Source organism: Cherax quadricarinatus, chromosome 1 (assembly GCF_038502225.1).
Source record: "Cherax quadricarinatus isolate ZL_2023a chromosome 1, ASM3850222v1, whole genome shotgun sequence".
Taxonomy (NCBI): Eukaryota; Metazoa; Arthropoda; class Malacostraca; order Decapoda; family Parastacidae; genus Cherax; species Cherax quadricarinatus.
Window position 1 is genome coordinate 78,513,182 of NC_091292.1, and position 16,823 is coordinate 78,530,004.

At 43.4% G+C, this 16,823-nt stretch overlaps 1 protein-coding gene across 3 annotated transcripts in view; it reads right to left on the bottom strand.

The window, feature by feature from the left end:
* The window catches only part of LOC128688988 (uncharacterized), a 197,788-nt gene extending 181,222 nt beyond the window's left edge, over positions 1–16,566 (bottom strand). For 2 of the 3 annotated variants that reach the window (XM_053777055.2, XM_070083018.1), the window contains exon 1: positions 15,873–16,566. In XM_053777055.2, the coding sequence (XP_053633030.2) occupies positions 15,873–16,243 (371 nt within the window). In that variant the 5' untranslated portion in view covers positions 16,244–16,566. The remainder of the gene's footprint in view (positions 1–15,872) is intronic. The other variant, XM_070083024.1, reaches the window with a different exon arrangement.
* Positions 16,567–16,823: the final 257 nt, after the last annotated feature.

Consider the following 16,823-nt stretch of genomic DNA (forward strand, 5'->3'; position numbering starts at 1 on the left):
TGTCACATTAGTTGCACTTGTGTCCTTTTACTTTACATATTGTCGGTTCTACCAACTTTATTACAGGATTTATGTAGGTGAAATAGCAAGAAATCTCGAAACACCCCTCAATGAACACAATGCACGTAGGAACGATAACTGGAACAACGCCTGTGTACAACACCGAAATTCCACCAATCATCTCATGAAATTCTGAGACGCCCGATTAGTTATTAAAGAAACTAATTTCCGTAGACGCAAGTGCCTTGAATCAGCATTAATCGCTGTTTCTAACACAAACAAAAAGGCAGCTTAATCATCTCTGAAATCTTAAAGAGAATCCTACTGAAAACAGTAAACCCTGCCATCACACAGTCTCTCCTCCTAATACTACACAAGCTCATTGCAGAGGAGGAAAACTGAAACAGACCTTCTCTAATCCAAAACTGAAAAACCGACAGGTTGAAGATTGAGACACTTATGCAGCATATGGGAATCTTTATTCAGGAAACGTTTCACACAGTGGCTTCATCAGTCAATACAAGGCGTAAGGAGAGGAGGAGAATGAGTAATCAGTCCCTCAATTCGAGAGGAGGAAAACTGAAACAGACCTTCTCTAATCCAACCTCCAACAGAAATATTTGTCTAACCTATTTTTATGCTACCCAAGTAATAGCTTTTATAACCTTTTATTCATGTGCAAGTTGATTGTTCTACCATATTTTATCACTTCTACTACAGCTAATATTATTACTACTACTACCACCACCAGTAATACACCTCACTCTAAGCCTATATATACCCTCTGTGTCCATGTACTGTTTGTAACGGCTTGACAAAGCTCCTGGAGAGCGAAACGTTGCCACAATAAAATGTCACATTAGTTGCATTTGTGTCCTTTTACTTAAGAGATCTCATGCTGTTCAGAGAAAGTAATGTAGACAAGGAGTCAGTAACACTAACGCTGCTTGCAGCTGTAGTACTTGGCAGCTTGGCAAACAGCTCAGTTTACAAGGTGGAAAGCCTAGTTATTAATTCTAATACATCTCTATTACAGTATCAGCCTACTTTACGATAACAATACTTTCCGCCCTTCCTCTATCAGGGTTAAGGAAGCCATCAACGTAGATGGTCTGTAACAGAGTGTAGGTCGTGTGTGGGTTCCTGAGCAATGAGTTTAGAAATTTCTCGAAGACGAGGACTGTGCATGATCAGTTTCTAAGAGTAGTTGTGTGTGGCGGGAAACTGCGTGTACTAGCTTGATACAGTTTATCTAAGCCATTGTGTTTGTGGTTGTTGTTTTAATGCATTTTCATTTATTTATCCAGGTTTTGTATTTTCTAGCAATTCTTTTAGAAACAACACTGTTTCGCTCACTACTCAGAAGCCTCAAGTCTGTTATGACAGCAACTTTGTGTATTCTATCAGCAACACGAGGTAGCCTAATTCTTCCTCACATTAAGCATTTCAGTGGTTTTTAGGTCACAGCCAGATGTGTGACTGACACTAGAATCAAACAACGATTATGTGTTGTTAGGTAAGACACATATGCAACAGTTAGGTATCTATTTCGAAACGTTTCGCCTACACAGTAGGCTTCTTCAGTCGAGTACAGAAAAGTTGATAGAAGCAGAAGAGATTTGAAGACGATGTAATCAGTCCATCACCCTTAAAGTTTTGAGGTGGTCAGTCCCTCAGTCAGGAGAAGAGCATTGTTCCGTAGTCTGAAACAATATGGAGTTGAAGTGACAGGATGGAGCCTTATATAGCGCCAGGAGGTGAGACGTAGGTCACTTTGGGAGGTCAGGTCCCTCTCAAATCCAGCCGTTCTCACAAAACTTTAAGGGTGATGGACTGATTACATCGTCTTCAAGTCTCTTCTGCTTCTATCATCTTTTCTGTACTCGACTGAAGAAGCCTACTGTGTAGGCGAAACGTTTCGAAGTAAAGATACCTAACTGTTGCATATGTGTCTTACCTAACAACCTGTCGGTATTTTATACCATTTTAATGTTCAATGATTATGTGGACTGAACTGTACCTTCCACTAAGAGTTTCTGTTCACGCTACAAAAGTCTTTATCGCCTTTATCTATTATTGAATTTATTAGTGTTTTGGTATGTTATAATTTGTTAACTTTTTAATCGACTACAGTTTAAGACACTGACTTACGATTCACGAGTATGATTACGTTATCAATAAAATTTAGAGTATCAATACTTCGAAAATCTTTTGTAAACATTAAATTTGTAGCTATCAGTATTAGCAGTAGTAATCCTGAATAACATGTTTTAATAAGCAATGTTTCGCTGCGACACACGAGAGGTCAAGACAGCATCACTGGGGCACATGTTTGACCGATATTATGCCGGACGCTCATCCTGTGATGTCACCTGCAAACACTACGGGGCATTTCCAGAAAAAGGATATACCTACAGTGTTATCAAGTAGAGAAGCATGCCTGACGCCTGACCAACTTCCACATTATCACCACGCTATCTACCACCCACCTTACTAACATTATGCTGTCTGCCACACCACATTATCACCACGCTATCTACCACCCACCATACTAACATTATGCTGTCTACCACACCACATTATCACCACGCTATCTACCACCCACCATACTAACATTATGCTGTCTACCACACCACATTATCACCACGCTATCTACCACCCACCATACTAACATTATGCTGTCTACCACACCACATTATCACCACGCTATCTACCACCCACCATACTAACATTATGCTATCTACAACCCACCACGCTATAATCAAGCTATCTACCACCCACCACGCTATCACCACGCTATCTACCACCCACCACGCTATCACCAAGCTATCTACCACCCACCATGCTATCACCAAGCTATCTACTACCCACCACGCAATCGCCAAGCTATCTACCACCCACCACGCTATCACCAAGCTATCTACCACCCATCACGTTATCATCAAGGTATCTACCACCCACCACGCTATCACCAAGCTATCTACCACCCACCACGCTATCAACAAGGTATCTACCACCCACCACGCTACCACCAATCTACCACCCACCACGCTATCATCAAGCTATCTACCACCCACCACGCTATCATCAAGCTATCTACCACCCACCACGCTACCGCCAAGCTATCTACCACCCACCACGCTATCTATCACCCACCACGCTATTGTCGTAGGGGTTCTTAAAAGGAGATATCGAGGGTTGAAAGTAGACACACTGGTTGGATGGTAACGATATATTGTCAGACTGTGATGATGGGAGTGGAGCCCAGCCTTGCCGTGTTCGGGCCTGGATGTCTATGCCGCGGTAGCCGCGGAGGCCGAGGTAGCTCGCCTCACACTCAAGCTGCATCCCGTGACGTCATACAGTCACAGGCCTAAGGGGTCTTCTATATAAAGCACATGGATGATACTATGATATGCTATACAACACAGGGATCAGCAACTATGCTGACACTATCACCAAGCTATCTACCACCCACCACGCTATCAAGCTATCTACCACCCACTACGCTATCATCAAGCTATCTACCACCCACTACGCTATCATCAAGCTATCTACAACCCACCAAGCTATCACCAAGCTATCTACCACCCACCACACTATCACCGAGCTATCTACCACCCACCACGCTATCACCAAGCTATCCACCACCCACCATACTAACATTACGCTGTCTACCACACACCACATTATCACCACACCATCTACCACCCACCACACTATCACCAAGCTATCTACCACCCACCACGCTATCACCAAGCTATCTACCACCCACCACGCTATCACCATGCTGTCTACCACCCACCATACTATCACCACCCTGTCTGTGGAGAAATTTTCTCCAGGAGGGGGGTATCAGCCCCCAGCCCCTTTCAGCCCTGAGGGACCCAGTCCTCTCAGAAGGGGCAAACATCTTGTTTACTGCTACAGCAAGTAATTGATCCCAGATGCAATACGAGTATGTGACGTGGTCAAGCGACCACTGCTCCTTGCAAGAGTCCAGTGTTGCAAAGTGTAGTCTATTAAGAGAGTCCATCTCTTACCTTAGCAGGACAATTAAGGAAAATCCTGCTCCTACTTTATTACCATAGTAAAGATAGTGTACATTGTTGTCTATGCTTAAGACAGCAAGAATCAAGCATTCTGCTTTGCTTCATGGAGGAAGTTTGGCAAGGAAGCAAAAAGTACTAGGTCAGCTTTTCCTTTATGTTCTAGGGTCATTGCAGCAGTGTAGGATGCTGTGAGGCCAGATTACTTTTGACTCTACTGAGAGACATTGACGTGCCAGGATAACCAACAAAGAACTGTTCCGTGCGTTTTGCACAAAAGAATCTCAATAAACACTTACAAAGAAGTGTGATCAGCTTCTTTGGTGACATTATGGTGAGCAATTATTGATGAACAGTGTAACACGAGTGTTGCGATCCAACAGAGTGTAGTGCGACATTCTTCAAAGAACACTATTCTTCAATCAAGACCTCGGATATCCGGGCATAACTACAGGTCAGTTACATATACCCAGGTAAGTGTACTAACTCATGATGTACTACTACTGACTGCACAGTTGAGTATAAAGTTGCGAGTTAGTCATCTATCATAAACCCCGGTGATAAGTGGGCCTTTGAGTCCACACAAGAAAGTGTTGTCAGCAGTGTCTGACATGTGCTGACATAACACCCCTTAGGGGTAATTTATTATTAATGTATTTACTTTACAGCCCGTTGCGAATTGGATATGACAGCTTCTCAAGACCTCGCCTGCAGGGGCGGCTGTGCAGGCGGCGAGTTGTCTTACCAAGCGGAGTTCCCCCTATATTTAATCTTCAACCTTAGCTGGTAAACCATTTCTCAACACTATCACCCACCATACCTGGAATATATCTGGAGAGGGTTTTGGGGGTCAACGCCCCCACTGCCTGATCTGAGACCAGGCTTCATGGTGGATCAGGGTCTGATCAACCAGGCTGCTACTGCTGGCAGCAAGCAAACTAACGTATGAATCACCACACCACGTCATTCACCACCCACCACATTAACACCATGCTATACCATTCACCGCTATGGTGACCACCAATCACAATCACCCATACCCCTCTCCTCGACGTCTAACAATTCAGCAGTGGAAGGTAGAAAATGAGTCAAAAGAGTTGTGGTCCCTTGATTGTGCTGTAGACAGCAGCAGCAACATGGAGGTAATGCAACATGACGATAAGGAAGAGACAAGAAGTGGAGAGGAGAGCACCAGATGGAAGCACAGAGATAGTCAAGCCAGACTCAACACCTGGCAGGCATTAAGGATTTATAAAGTGCAGATTGAAAGCATTCGTCACTAATAATATTAATAAACAGTCACCCGTTTTCTGACTTCTGAATGCTTACCAAGTCCTCCCAACAGCAATTAAAAAAAATCCTCAGATTTATAACTGAACTAATTATAACTTGTTATAAATAATGAATCATAAATTTATTTTAACTTTTATCAACATAAGTGGAGGTACATCTACCGAGTTAGGAGTAACGTGTAATAAATAGTTGGAAGTATAGTACAAACAAGAGAAAAGCAAGGAATTTTCTCGTGCTGACAGTTATGGGGTTATAGGACCCAACATGCATTTATGTAACTAAGTAGCAGTTACTCAACTTTGGTATACCTGATTATATTAAACTGCTGGGCACACAACTGTTTTAATTCTGTCATAAGGGCAGATCACTCTTATGGAGAAAAAGCCCTGTTTTTCAAACCCTGTTTTTCAATATAAATAGGTTGTACTATAAACACACAATTAAAATAAGCAGATTATAAAATTTGTATTTTTTTTAAAGTAAAATAAGGTGTGGTAATGGAAAAAATAAAATTATTGTAGTAGCTAAACAATTGGGCATGTTGGCTTTTTTCTTGTTTGTTATTGTTGGGTAGATGGGAAGAGGCTAACTGGCTCTCTCTCTTGTGGTGCCAACATGGCAGCACCTTTTCCACTCTTGCTTCTGGGCAAGATGTGAGTGCCCCAGAAATAAGATTTGTACTTGAATATGATGTAACCATTATACCCGGAGTAACTACAGTGTGTTAAGGTCATCAAGAGGGAAGGAGTACTGTTTCAGATGGAACCATGTGACTGCACTAGCTGAACAGCTAAGGGTGTGCATCCTTTTATAAAGAATAGGAAAATGCTTCACTTGTATATTCTGAATATACCTGTCTAGAATATATCCCTATTTTTGTAATAGTTTAAATAACCTGTTGAGAGGGTTGGTGAAAAGATTTCAAAGACTGAGGACGACCAATCATGAATGTAGGTATTCTCCTAGAGACCTAGACTTTATAAGGCCTTTTTTAAGTTACCCCACACTTAAACATGTAGTGAGAACCGTACCATCGAAGTACAACAGAAAAGAACAACGTAATACTGACAACTTTCAACTCTTGTTAATCTTGCAGTTAGTTGGTAATTGAGACTTGTGCAACATTTGGGTATCTGTACTCCGGAAACGTTTTGCCAGCCAGTTTCTTCAGTCCAATGCAGGGAAACTGTTGAAGATGAGGAAGAGGGTTCTGAGGAAATCAGTCCCTCAATCTGGAGTCAATGTGTTAGGTCCATCAATCTTGATAAAAGTGCAGCATATTCACAGAGATGAGGCTTATATATTGCAAACAGATGAGGTGAAGCAGTGGTATACCTTCGATATACCCTTATACCCTTGATGAGTTTCGAGTGTCTCGCTACTCTCGGAGCCCGACCATGGGCCAGGCTCATTAGTGCTTGCCTGATCAACCAGGCTGGAGGCCCATTGCCCAACATAGCCATCACAGCCTGGTTGATCTGGCACCTGGTGAAGATACTTGTCCAGTTTTCTCTTGAAGGCTTAGATACTTGTTCCAGCCGTGTTTTTGATGTCTTCTGGTAAGATGCTGAATATTCTGAGGCCACGAATGTTGACACAGTGTTCCCTTATTGTCCCCACCGCCAGGGAAAAAAACCACTAGTGGAAGTATTGTGGAGAAAATTCTCCAGTAAAGGGGGTATCTCTCAGCCCTCTCAGCCCTCTGAGGTACTTAGCCCTCCTACAAGGGGCTAGTGGACCCTTCCTCGCAAACAGCTTTATTAAAACCACGTGTACCAGGCATCGCCATGCACGGCTCTCTCCTTGCTAGAATTTCTGATCAACTGCACAATGAGGGTTAAACGAGAGTAACTAACTACTCTTTTCTCCATAGCAGGAAAATTAAGGGAAAACCTGCGGCCCACTTAATCTACAAGTTGGGACTATTATGACTTCTAGTTACAGCTAAATAACAAGACACCTACCCTTTTGTATTAAATACTACTGCAATGTGTAGCAACGAATGTATATAAAGCTGAGTTCAGCAGTTCTTTGTCCCAGGATGCGACCCAAACCAGTCGGATAACACCCAGGTACCCATTTTATTGATAGGTAAACACTGGACAGCAGGTATCTTAAAGAAACACATACTAATGTTTCCAGACATCCCGGGGGATCGCTCCCCGGAGCACTGTGTGAGAGCTGAGTGTGCCAGTGATCGAGCTACGACTCATGCTTATAGGTTAGTTTTGAGCTTTCTTAGTTTCTTTCTCGTTGATTACTCTTGTACAGCCGAGACATACCGACAGCTTCAGTTTTGCAGTCTTTGATGATGTATAAATTGTCACATTCGAAGCAGAATTTTTTTTTTTTTGTCTTTCAGGGAACAGCTTCGGAATTTTCTTCTTACTTCGTCCAAGTAAATAATCCAAGTGTCGCGGTGAGACTAACTTGTCAGTTTGTCACTGAGTATTTTCCAACAGATGTTGAAAGTTTGGGATGTTTGTCCTGGGATGGAGTGACTCGTTGGTGATATGGACCTGCCAGTGCTAAATTTCCAGAGTAAAGCCTTGTTTTGAATACGTTGTAGTTTCAGAAGGTTGGACTTAGCGGTAAGGAAGAATATACCAGTGTGAGTGAGGGTTCAAGACACTCAGTCTGTCTTCATGTGGGAGATTCCTCATACAGTGGATTAATTTTGTCATCATTCTCTGAATGTCCCCCAATGAATTTTTATTCATCCTGTAGTATGGCGACGAAAACTGAGCTGCATAATCTAAGTGAGGACTTACTAGTGATACATAGAGCTGTAAAATAGCTGTTGGACTTTACTTATAATTCTTTAAATAATTCCAAGTATAATCTGTTAGTCTTATTGCGCACACCTAGTCACTGTTGTCTTGGCTTCAGATTTCGGCTTATCATGACTTCCAAATCTTTTCCCTTTTCAGCATTGCTTTTCCACAATTTCAGTTATCTTTACTCAGTGGTACTTGATGACTGTTATTCTTGTTATTCATGACATCAACGCCTAAATCAATATTTTCACCATCCATTTTTTCCCTTCGAAAACCCATACCTCTATTCCTAGTTTAAAAACCTAACACCACCTTCACTGAACCAGAGAGAGCACCCACATCTGTCCTAGGTAAGTGAACCCCATCCCTGACATACACGTCAATTCTGCCGTAGATGTGGTCCCAGCCATCGATGAATGGTACCGAATTGTCCCTACAGTATTTGTAAAGATAACATTTAATACCAACTGCTCCATCACCACTCCTAGACAAAATGCCACATACAACAGGGCGCCCTCTCTTCTTCCTAATTATGTCTATTGCTATCCTATACCTGGTAACTAAATCTTCACTTCTATGCTTGCAGACATCATTACCTCCAGCAGTGAGACAGATAATAGTATTGACCCCATTACCATCCATAATGCACCTAATCTGTCTCCAACAGGCACAATGTTTATAGCTCCCTTGGTGTAGTTGGTCATGTCGTTCCCAGTAGTTGACTCATATTCGTCAGGTAACACGGAGAATGGGATGAAAGTTTCTACAGCAGTCTCCTGGATCTTCATCGTTACTACCTCTCCATCCTTCCTCTTGATCCTCAGTTTCGCTCCATTCTGCCCGGCCACTAACCAGCTTCCTTTCTTGACCTGAGTATTCACAACGGGAGGATTACTTCGAATCTTCTTTTCCTCTGTCAATTGCCTAATCTCTAGCATGGCCTCCTTCAGCTCCTTAAGCTGCTGGCAGAGTTGCTCGATAGTGGGCATCGTTGGTTCAGTTTCACAGAGAACATCTGCACATGTCAATTGTTCTAAAACCTTCACCTGGTAAAAGTTTACCAGCGTTTAAAACTTGAAGCCGACTGGACAAGGCATTCTGAAGTTATAAACGAGAAAACCTTAAATGGTACGAGGAAACTATATCAAACATGACTCTGGCATCACGCCGTCCAGTATTTAAGGCGTTCACTCAGGAAAATTTAAAAAACACTAAAAATGCGAGTTTTCAATATTTTTCGATTTTCTTTTAAGTAGTTACATAATTTTATAGAATCTTGCAAAAAAAATATTTTGCGGTTCCAACGATCCCAACTTTCAAAAAAAAAAAAAAAAAAATATGGTTTTACAAATTTGTTCAGACCCAAACTAAACTAAATCGATACTATCCTGACTAAGTTGCATCCGCCATTAAATACAGTCACTCAGAAGAGACAAATGCGTATATTTTGATCGTGATTAATCGGGAACCAAACTTTCACACAATTTTACACATAAATTTGTCAAAACTGCATCGACACATTTAAATTTCACTCTCCACCGTCGGTGACCTAGGAACTGCTTTTTTGAACGTTTGAAGCTCCGCCACTGAGGGTTTTGAAGTTATCAGAGCCATGAGGAATGAGGTCAGCAACACTGATCAGAGGGCACCTGCACATGCCAACTGTTCCTAGAATCCAGATCTCGATGCCGTACACCAGAACACAAAATTTTAATCCGATAGGATGAGGGACTCTCCAGTAATGAACGAAAGAAAATCTAAAAACCAGAAGAAAAAAAATCAGACTACTTAAAGGTCCTCTTTCTGGGATACGTAATAACATACTACATAGTTATCAATTAGGGGTCAGAGAATCGCACTGAATGGATAATTCCTTAACCTGATGGATCATATAGAATCGAAATGCCAGAAGGAAATATTCCAGGCATGCTATAAGTTATCGATAGTCTCTGCAAACTGGCCGAAATCATAGCTGAACAAAAAGAGTTGTCGAGGTCAATAATATAGAATCAGAACTTCTGCCGACAGTACACATTGTAATTAAAAACAAACAAAAGCCAGGTTAAAGTTCCTCTATAGTCAAGTATAGTATCAAGCAGCTCGGGCACGCAGGACCCTAAGCTTTTGTCCAATATCATGTAGATTAATCCTTTTTCATGGCAATATACCTTCACAAATTAAAAACAAAATACTGAAAAAAAGACATTCAAAATAAGATGATATACATCCTGGACTTGGGTCCAAGAGAACTGGAAATAATAAAACTGGCAGAGTAAACCAATTGAAATTCACCCACGTATAAAAAATCACTAACAAGCAACGTCCAGAATATCTTGCTGCAAATTTTTGAAGTTAAGAATCAAAGTCAGCGTGGTGGAAGTTTAAAGCGAACAATTCTGAAGTTCCTACAGTAGGTGACCAGACCTCAAACATCTGCTACACAACGATAAACGACAAGAATAAGTTACTTGATCACGTCAAGGCCGGGTTTAGCGTAAAACAACTTTATCTTAGGTTAAAGAATATTTAATAAAGCTGCAGAAAGGGAACAAAGATTTATTGCGTTTTAAAAGTTTATAATAATCGGCTATGCTATTATATTTACTGTTTTTATTCATATCACACAGTGTAGGAAACAAGAAAGATAGATACTATCAACGCCTCTGTAAAAAAAAAAGTAACTAGATAACACAACACCAACGGAAATAAGTCGTATTTTCTTTACTTTAATTCTTCCTAGGTTAAGTTCTGAATAATTTATTATAAAAGCTTCAAATTTATACATGAAGCCACACAAAGTCTTCTTGATGTAAATGACGTAGTGAGGGGAAGAAAATACAAGCTTCTCAACATGCTTTTATTGCGACTTGCCCCTTGTAATGGTTTGTTCTGCAGTCTTTTGTTCACAAATTGTCTTCTAAGTGCTGTTGTTTATATTCAATAATCGTACTTGTGTTACTTGTACTATTAGGGGTGATGAATGGTTTGAAAACCGACAAGTTGAAGATTGAGACACTTGTGTAACGTATGGGAATCTTTATTGAGGAAGCGTTTCGCCACACAGTGGCTTCATCAGTCCAATACAAAGCAGAAAGGTGTAAGGAGAGGAGGAGTTGAGGTAATCAGTCCCTCAGCCTGGAGTCGATGAGTCCAGTCCATCAATCTTGTAGAATGTACAGCATAGGGTCGTAGACGTGGCTTATATACTGTAGTCAGGTGAGGCGAAGCAGGAGGAGGCGGGGTCATTGTGGAACCATCCACTAGTCTAAGTAGGTCTTCGTCCTAAGGTTGGACAAGTTTTGAAGAATTCTTTGTATCAAGTTCCGTGAATGCGCGAGTCGAGCAGGAGGGTTAACGTAAGATTTTCTTCCGATTTTTAACCCCGGAGGGTTAGCTGCCCAGGATAACTCAAAGTCAGTGCGTCATCAAGGGACTGTGTCCTATTTCCACTGGGGTCCTTAAATCTTGTCCCCCAGGAAGCGACCCACAACAGTTGACTAACACCCAGGTACCTACTTCCTTCCTAGGTGAATGGGACGGCACGTGTAAGGAAACACGCCCAATTTTTCCACCCTTGCCGGGGATAGAACCACGGACACTATGTACACTCGCCTATTTGTGGTTACAGGGGTCGAGACATAGCGCCTGCCCCCGCCTCTTCACTGATCGCTACTAGGTCCTCTCTCCCCCTTGCTCGTCTTAAAACTATCTATGGTTCCTGCCTCCACTACATCGCTTCCCAAATTATTCCACTTTCTGACAACTGAAGAAATACTTCCTAACATTCCTGTTACTCATCTGAGTCTTCAACTTCCAACTGTAACTCCTTGTTGCTGTGTCCCATCTCTGGAACTTCCTCTGTCCACCTTGTAAATTCCTCTCAGCATTTTATATGTCATTATTATATCTCCCCTACCTCTTCTATCCTCTAGTAGCGTCAGGTCGATTTCCCTTAACCTCTCCTCGTAGGACATGTCCCTTAGCTCCGGGACTAGTCTTGTTGCAAACCACTACACTTTCTCGAGTTTCTTTACGTGCTTGGCTAGGTGTGGGTTCCAAACTGGTGCTACATACTCCAATATAGGCCTAAGGTACACAGTGTACAGGGTCCTGAATGATTCCTTATTAAGATGTTGGAATGCTGTTCTTAAAGTTTGCTAGGCGCCTGTAAGCTACAGCAGTTATTTGGTTGATGTGCACCTCAGGAGATGTGCCTGGTGTTATACTCACCCCAAGATCCTTTTCCTTGAGTGAGGTTTGCAGTTTCTGGCCTCCCTAGATTGTACTCCATCTGCAGTCTTATATGCCCTTCCCCAATCTTCATCACTCTGCACTTGGTGGGGTTGAACTCCAAGAGCCAGTTGCTGGACCAGGCCTGCAGCCTGTCCAAATCCCTTTGTAGTTCCGCCTGGTCCTCGTCCGACTGAATTCTTCTCATCAACTTCACATCATCTGCAAACAGGGACACTTCTGAGTCTATTCCTTTCGTCATGTTCTTCACAAATACCAGAAACAGCGCCGGTTTTAGGACTGACCCCTGTGGAACCCTGCTCGTCACATGCGCCTACTCTGACACCTCGCCACGTACCATGACTCGCTGTTGTCTCCTTGACAGGTATTCCCTGATCCATTGCAGTGCCTTCCCTGTTATCCCTGCCTGGCCCTCCAGCTTTTCCACTGATCCCTTGTGTGGAACTGTCAAATGCCTTCTTTCAGTCAAAGAAAATGCAATCTACCCACCCCTCTCTCTTTGTCTTATTGCTGTCACCCTGTTATAGAACTCAAGTAGGTTTGTGACACAGGATTTCCCGTTCCTGAAACTGTGCTGGCTGTCACTGATAAGCTCATTACTTTCTAGGTGATCTACCACTCTTCTCCTGATAATCTTCTCCATGACTTTGCATACTATACATGTAAGTGATACTGGTTTGTAGTTTAATGCTTCGTGTGTCTCCTTTTTTAAAAACTGGGACATTAGATGTCTTCCATACCTCAGGTAGTTGCCCTATTTCGATAGATGTGATGAAGATTGTCGTTAGTGGTACACAAAGCGCTTCTGCCCCCTCTCTCAGAACCCATGGAGAAATGCCTTTGAGGTGTCTAGCATGCTTAGCAGCTTCTTCACTTCTTCCTCGGTTGTATGTACTGTGTCCAACACTTGGTGTACCCTACCTCTCCATCTTTCTGGAGTTCTTTCTGTCTCCTCCGTGAACACTTCTTTGAATCTCATGTTGAGCTTCTCGCATACTTCATGGTTGTTTCTTGTGATCTCCCCTCCTTCCTTCCTCAGCCTGATTACCTGGTCCTTGACTGTTTTCCTCCTGATGTGGTTGTACAACAGCTTCGGGTCAGATTTGGCTTTCTCTGCTATGTCATTTTCATATTGCCGTTGGGCCTCCCTTCTTACCTGTGCATATTCATTTCTGGCTCTACAGCTGCTCTCCTTATTCTCCTGGGTCCTTTGCCTTCTATGCTGCTTCCATTCTCTAGCACACTTGGTTTTGGCCTCTCTACACCTTTGGGTGAACCAAGGGCTCATCCTGGGTTTTTCGTTATTTCTGTTACCCTTGGGTACAAACCTCTCCTCAATTTCCTTGCATATTGTTGTCACATATTCCATCATCTCGTTTACTGACTTCCCTGGCAGTTCTCTGTCCCACTGAACCCCGTGCAGGAAATTCTTCATGCCTCTGTAGTCCCCTCTCTTGTAGTTTGGCTTCATTCATCCTGCCCTTCCTGCTTCTCTCTCCACTTTTAAGTCTATGTATTCGAAGCTCAGAACCACATGATCACTGGCCCTGAGGGGTCTTTCATATGTGATGTCCTCAATATCTTCACTACTCAAGGTGAATACTAGCTCCAGTCTTGCTGGTTCCTCCTCTCCTCTCTCTCTCTCTCTCTCTCTCTCTCTTAGTCGTGTCCATTACGTATTGGTACACGAAGTTTACCAGTACCACCTCCATCATCTTAGCCCTCCATGTTTCTGGGTCCCCATGTGCCACCAGGTTCTCCCAGTCGATTTTCTGGTGGCTGAAGTCACCCATAATCAGCAGCTTTGCCCTGCTCGCATGAGCCCTTCTGGCCACTTCAGCCAGTGTGTCAATCATCGTTCTATTACTCTCATCATACTCTTGCCTTGGCCTGCTGCTGTTCTGTGGTGGGTTATACATCACTTCAATTACCACCTTGGGACCTCCAGACTGAAGTGTTCCTATTATGTAATCTCTTGCTTCTCCTGTCTCCTCTCTCCAGCTCATCAAAATCCCATCGGTTTTTGATGAACAGTGCTACTCCACCCCCTCTGTTCCCTCTGTCTTTCCTCAGGATTTGATATCCCACTGGAAAGATGGTATCTGCTGTCATTCCTGTGAGCTTGGTTTCTGTGAGAGCTATGATGTCTGGTGATGCCTCTGACTCTTTCATGCCACTTCTCCCACTTATTCATTACTCCATCAGGTTTGGTGTACCATACCTTCAGTTTCCTCTCCAACACTGTGTTCTGGGGGTCTGTGAGGGTGGGGACCTGGCAGTGTGCTATGGGATTCTACAGTGCAATGTGGGGTGGGGGCTGTAAGTGTGGATTGTGGTTTGTATTGGGATAGCATGTTTGGTTCTGGGGTGGTTCTGTGTGTGCTTGCACTTGTTGCTCTGCCCTGCTCTGGTTGTCCTTTGCTGATTCTGTCCTTGTCTCTCTTCCTAGCCCCCTTTCACTTCTGTGTCCTGTCCCTCAGCTGATGTCGTTCTGTTCTTCTGTCTCGATCTAGGAACACCCTCTTGTATGCTGACGATTCCTTCAACCATGGTTTCTCTTGCAGGATCCTGTTTTGCACTGTTTCTGTCATGAAAATCAGTTTGACCGGCCGATTTCTCCCCTTCAAGTACCCCCCCTATTCTTCGAAAATTTACTATCTCAATCATGCCCTTCCTGCTTATTTATTTGATGTTTTCAATCTCCTGTTTTTCTTCCTGCTGTCTTCCACTGAGTGTCCTCCCCTTGCTCTCCTGAAGTCCATGAATAAACACTGACTTCTCTCTCGCCTCCCATTGCCTTTCCCCTCTGTCTCTCTGGGTCCCGTTTGTAGATGACCAGTGTGTGTGTGTGTGTGTGTGTGTGTGTGTGTGAGAGAGAGAGAGAGAGAGAGAGACAGCGCGGGGGGGGGGGACGTGGCAGAGACGAACGTGTTGCCTACTAGGCCCCAAAGTGAAGGTAATAAAGTTATTATCCGTTGACGTTTCCAGGGACCCGAGGCCCTGCGGCCTGGTCACAGACCAGATCTAAATTGAAGAGGAAACATTTATATTACATAAATAAAACTATTTAAAAATACACAAGATGAGTATATACTGAGTATATGAAGAGGTTTGCTTACGGGCATAACAATCCTGCCAGACTGGAAGACATTTGTTAAGTCTCCGTCTCACAGGGATGTGAATGTCTGCCAATCTATTAACCTGACTCGATTCTCCGTCTGCCATGCTAATATCAATCTGGTGTCATTAATGAGACTCTTGGACGAGTACATTAATGAGGCTCTTGAACGAGTATATTAATGAGGCTCTTGAACGAGTACATTAATGAGGCTCTTGAACGAGTACATTAATGAGGCTCTTGAACGAGTACATTAATGAGGCTCTTGGACGAGTACATTAATGAGGCTCTTGGACGAGTACATTAATGAGGCTCTTCGATGAATATATTAACGAAACTCTTGAATGAGTAGAAGTGTGTGTAGAGTGGAGGATAGTGACTGACCTGATACAGACAAGAGTGTGCACGGACAGCATAAGGCCCAGACCCACGGTGAAGCCGTTGAAGTAGCAGAAGCTTGTCGAGAAGATCCAGTCTCCTTTGATGATGGTGACGAGAGCGATGGGCATGTCTAGCACTGCTACCAATATGTCTGCCACGGCAAGGTTAGCCAGTAGCAGGTTGGTCCTGGTGCGCATGCCCCTGTGTCTAACAATGGTAAGGATCACCATAACGTTGCCTACGAATGCCAGCACCATTGATACCACCAGGAAGAAGGAGAGTGGCACCACAACTGGCAAGCCATAATCATAAGCAGTGCTATTGGTACTGTTGTTGACAGTATGGTTCCAGCTCTCCTGTGGTGTCACATTCATCCTCGCTACCACAGCTGTTACTGAGGATGTGAGAGTGGGCGACGCGTTGGCGTTTTCATGGACGGCCACCACAATGTTCTGTCACTACGCGTCCACTAGTACACTCAGCTGTGGCACTACACGTCCACCAGTACACTCAGCTGTGGCACCACACTGATGCTGTTGCTGCCACCTATAACAACTGATGCCAGTAACATCACTTCATGTATGCTAGTCACTACACTCCCTCTCCCACCAGTCCTCATCCAGACTCTGTTAGCTTTTTAAAAACAAGTGTCATTCGGATGACTTCAAGGTGCAGCTGCAATCACGCTTTCATCACGCTCTGGAATAAAAAAAAACAGTTTGTTACAAATGTAGGTTTATGAGACATCGTTCAAGCTCAAGAGTTGAGGTCTGAATGAGATGTTAAAAACTAGAGAATCTGTCGTAAACAGAGGGGGAGGGAGGGAGGGAAGGAGAGGGAGGGAGAGGGAAGGAGAGAGAGAGGGAGAGGGAGGGAGAGGGAGGGAGAGAGAGGGAGAGAGGGGGAGGGTGGGATGGAGGAAGGGGAGAGAGAGAGAGTGTGCCCACAGATTGC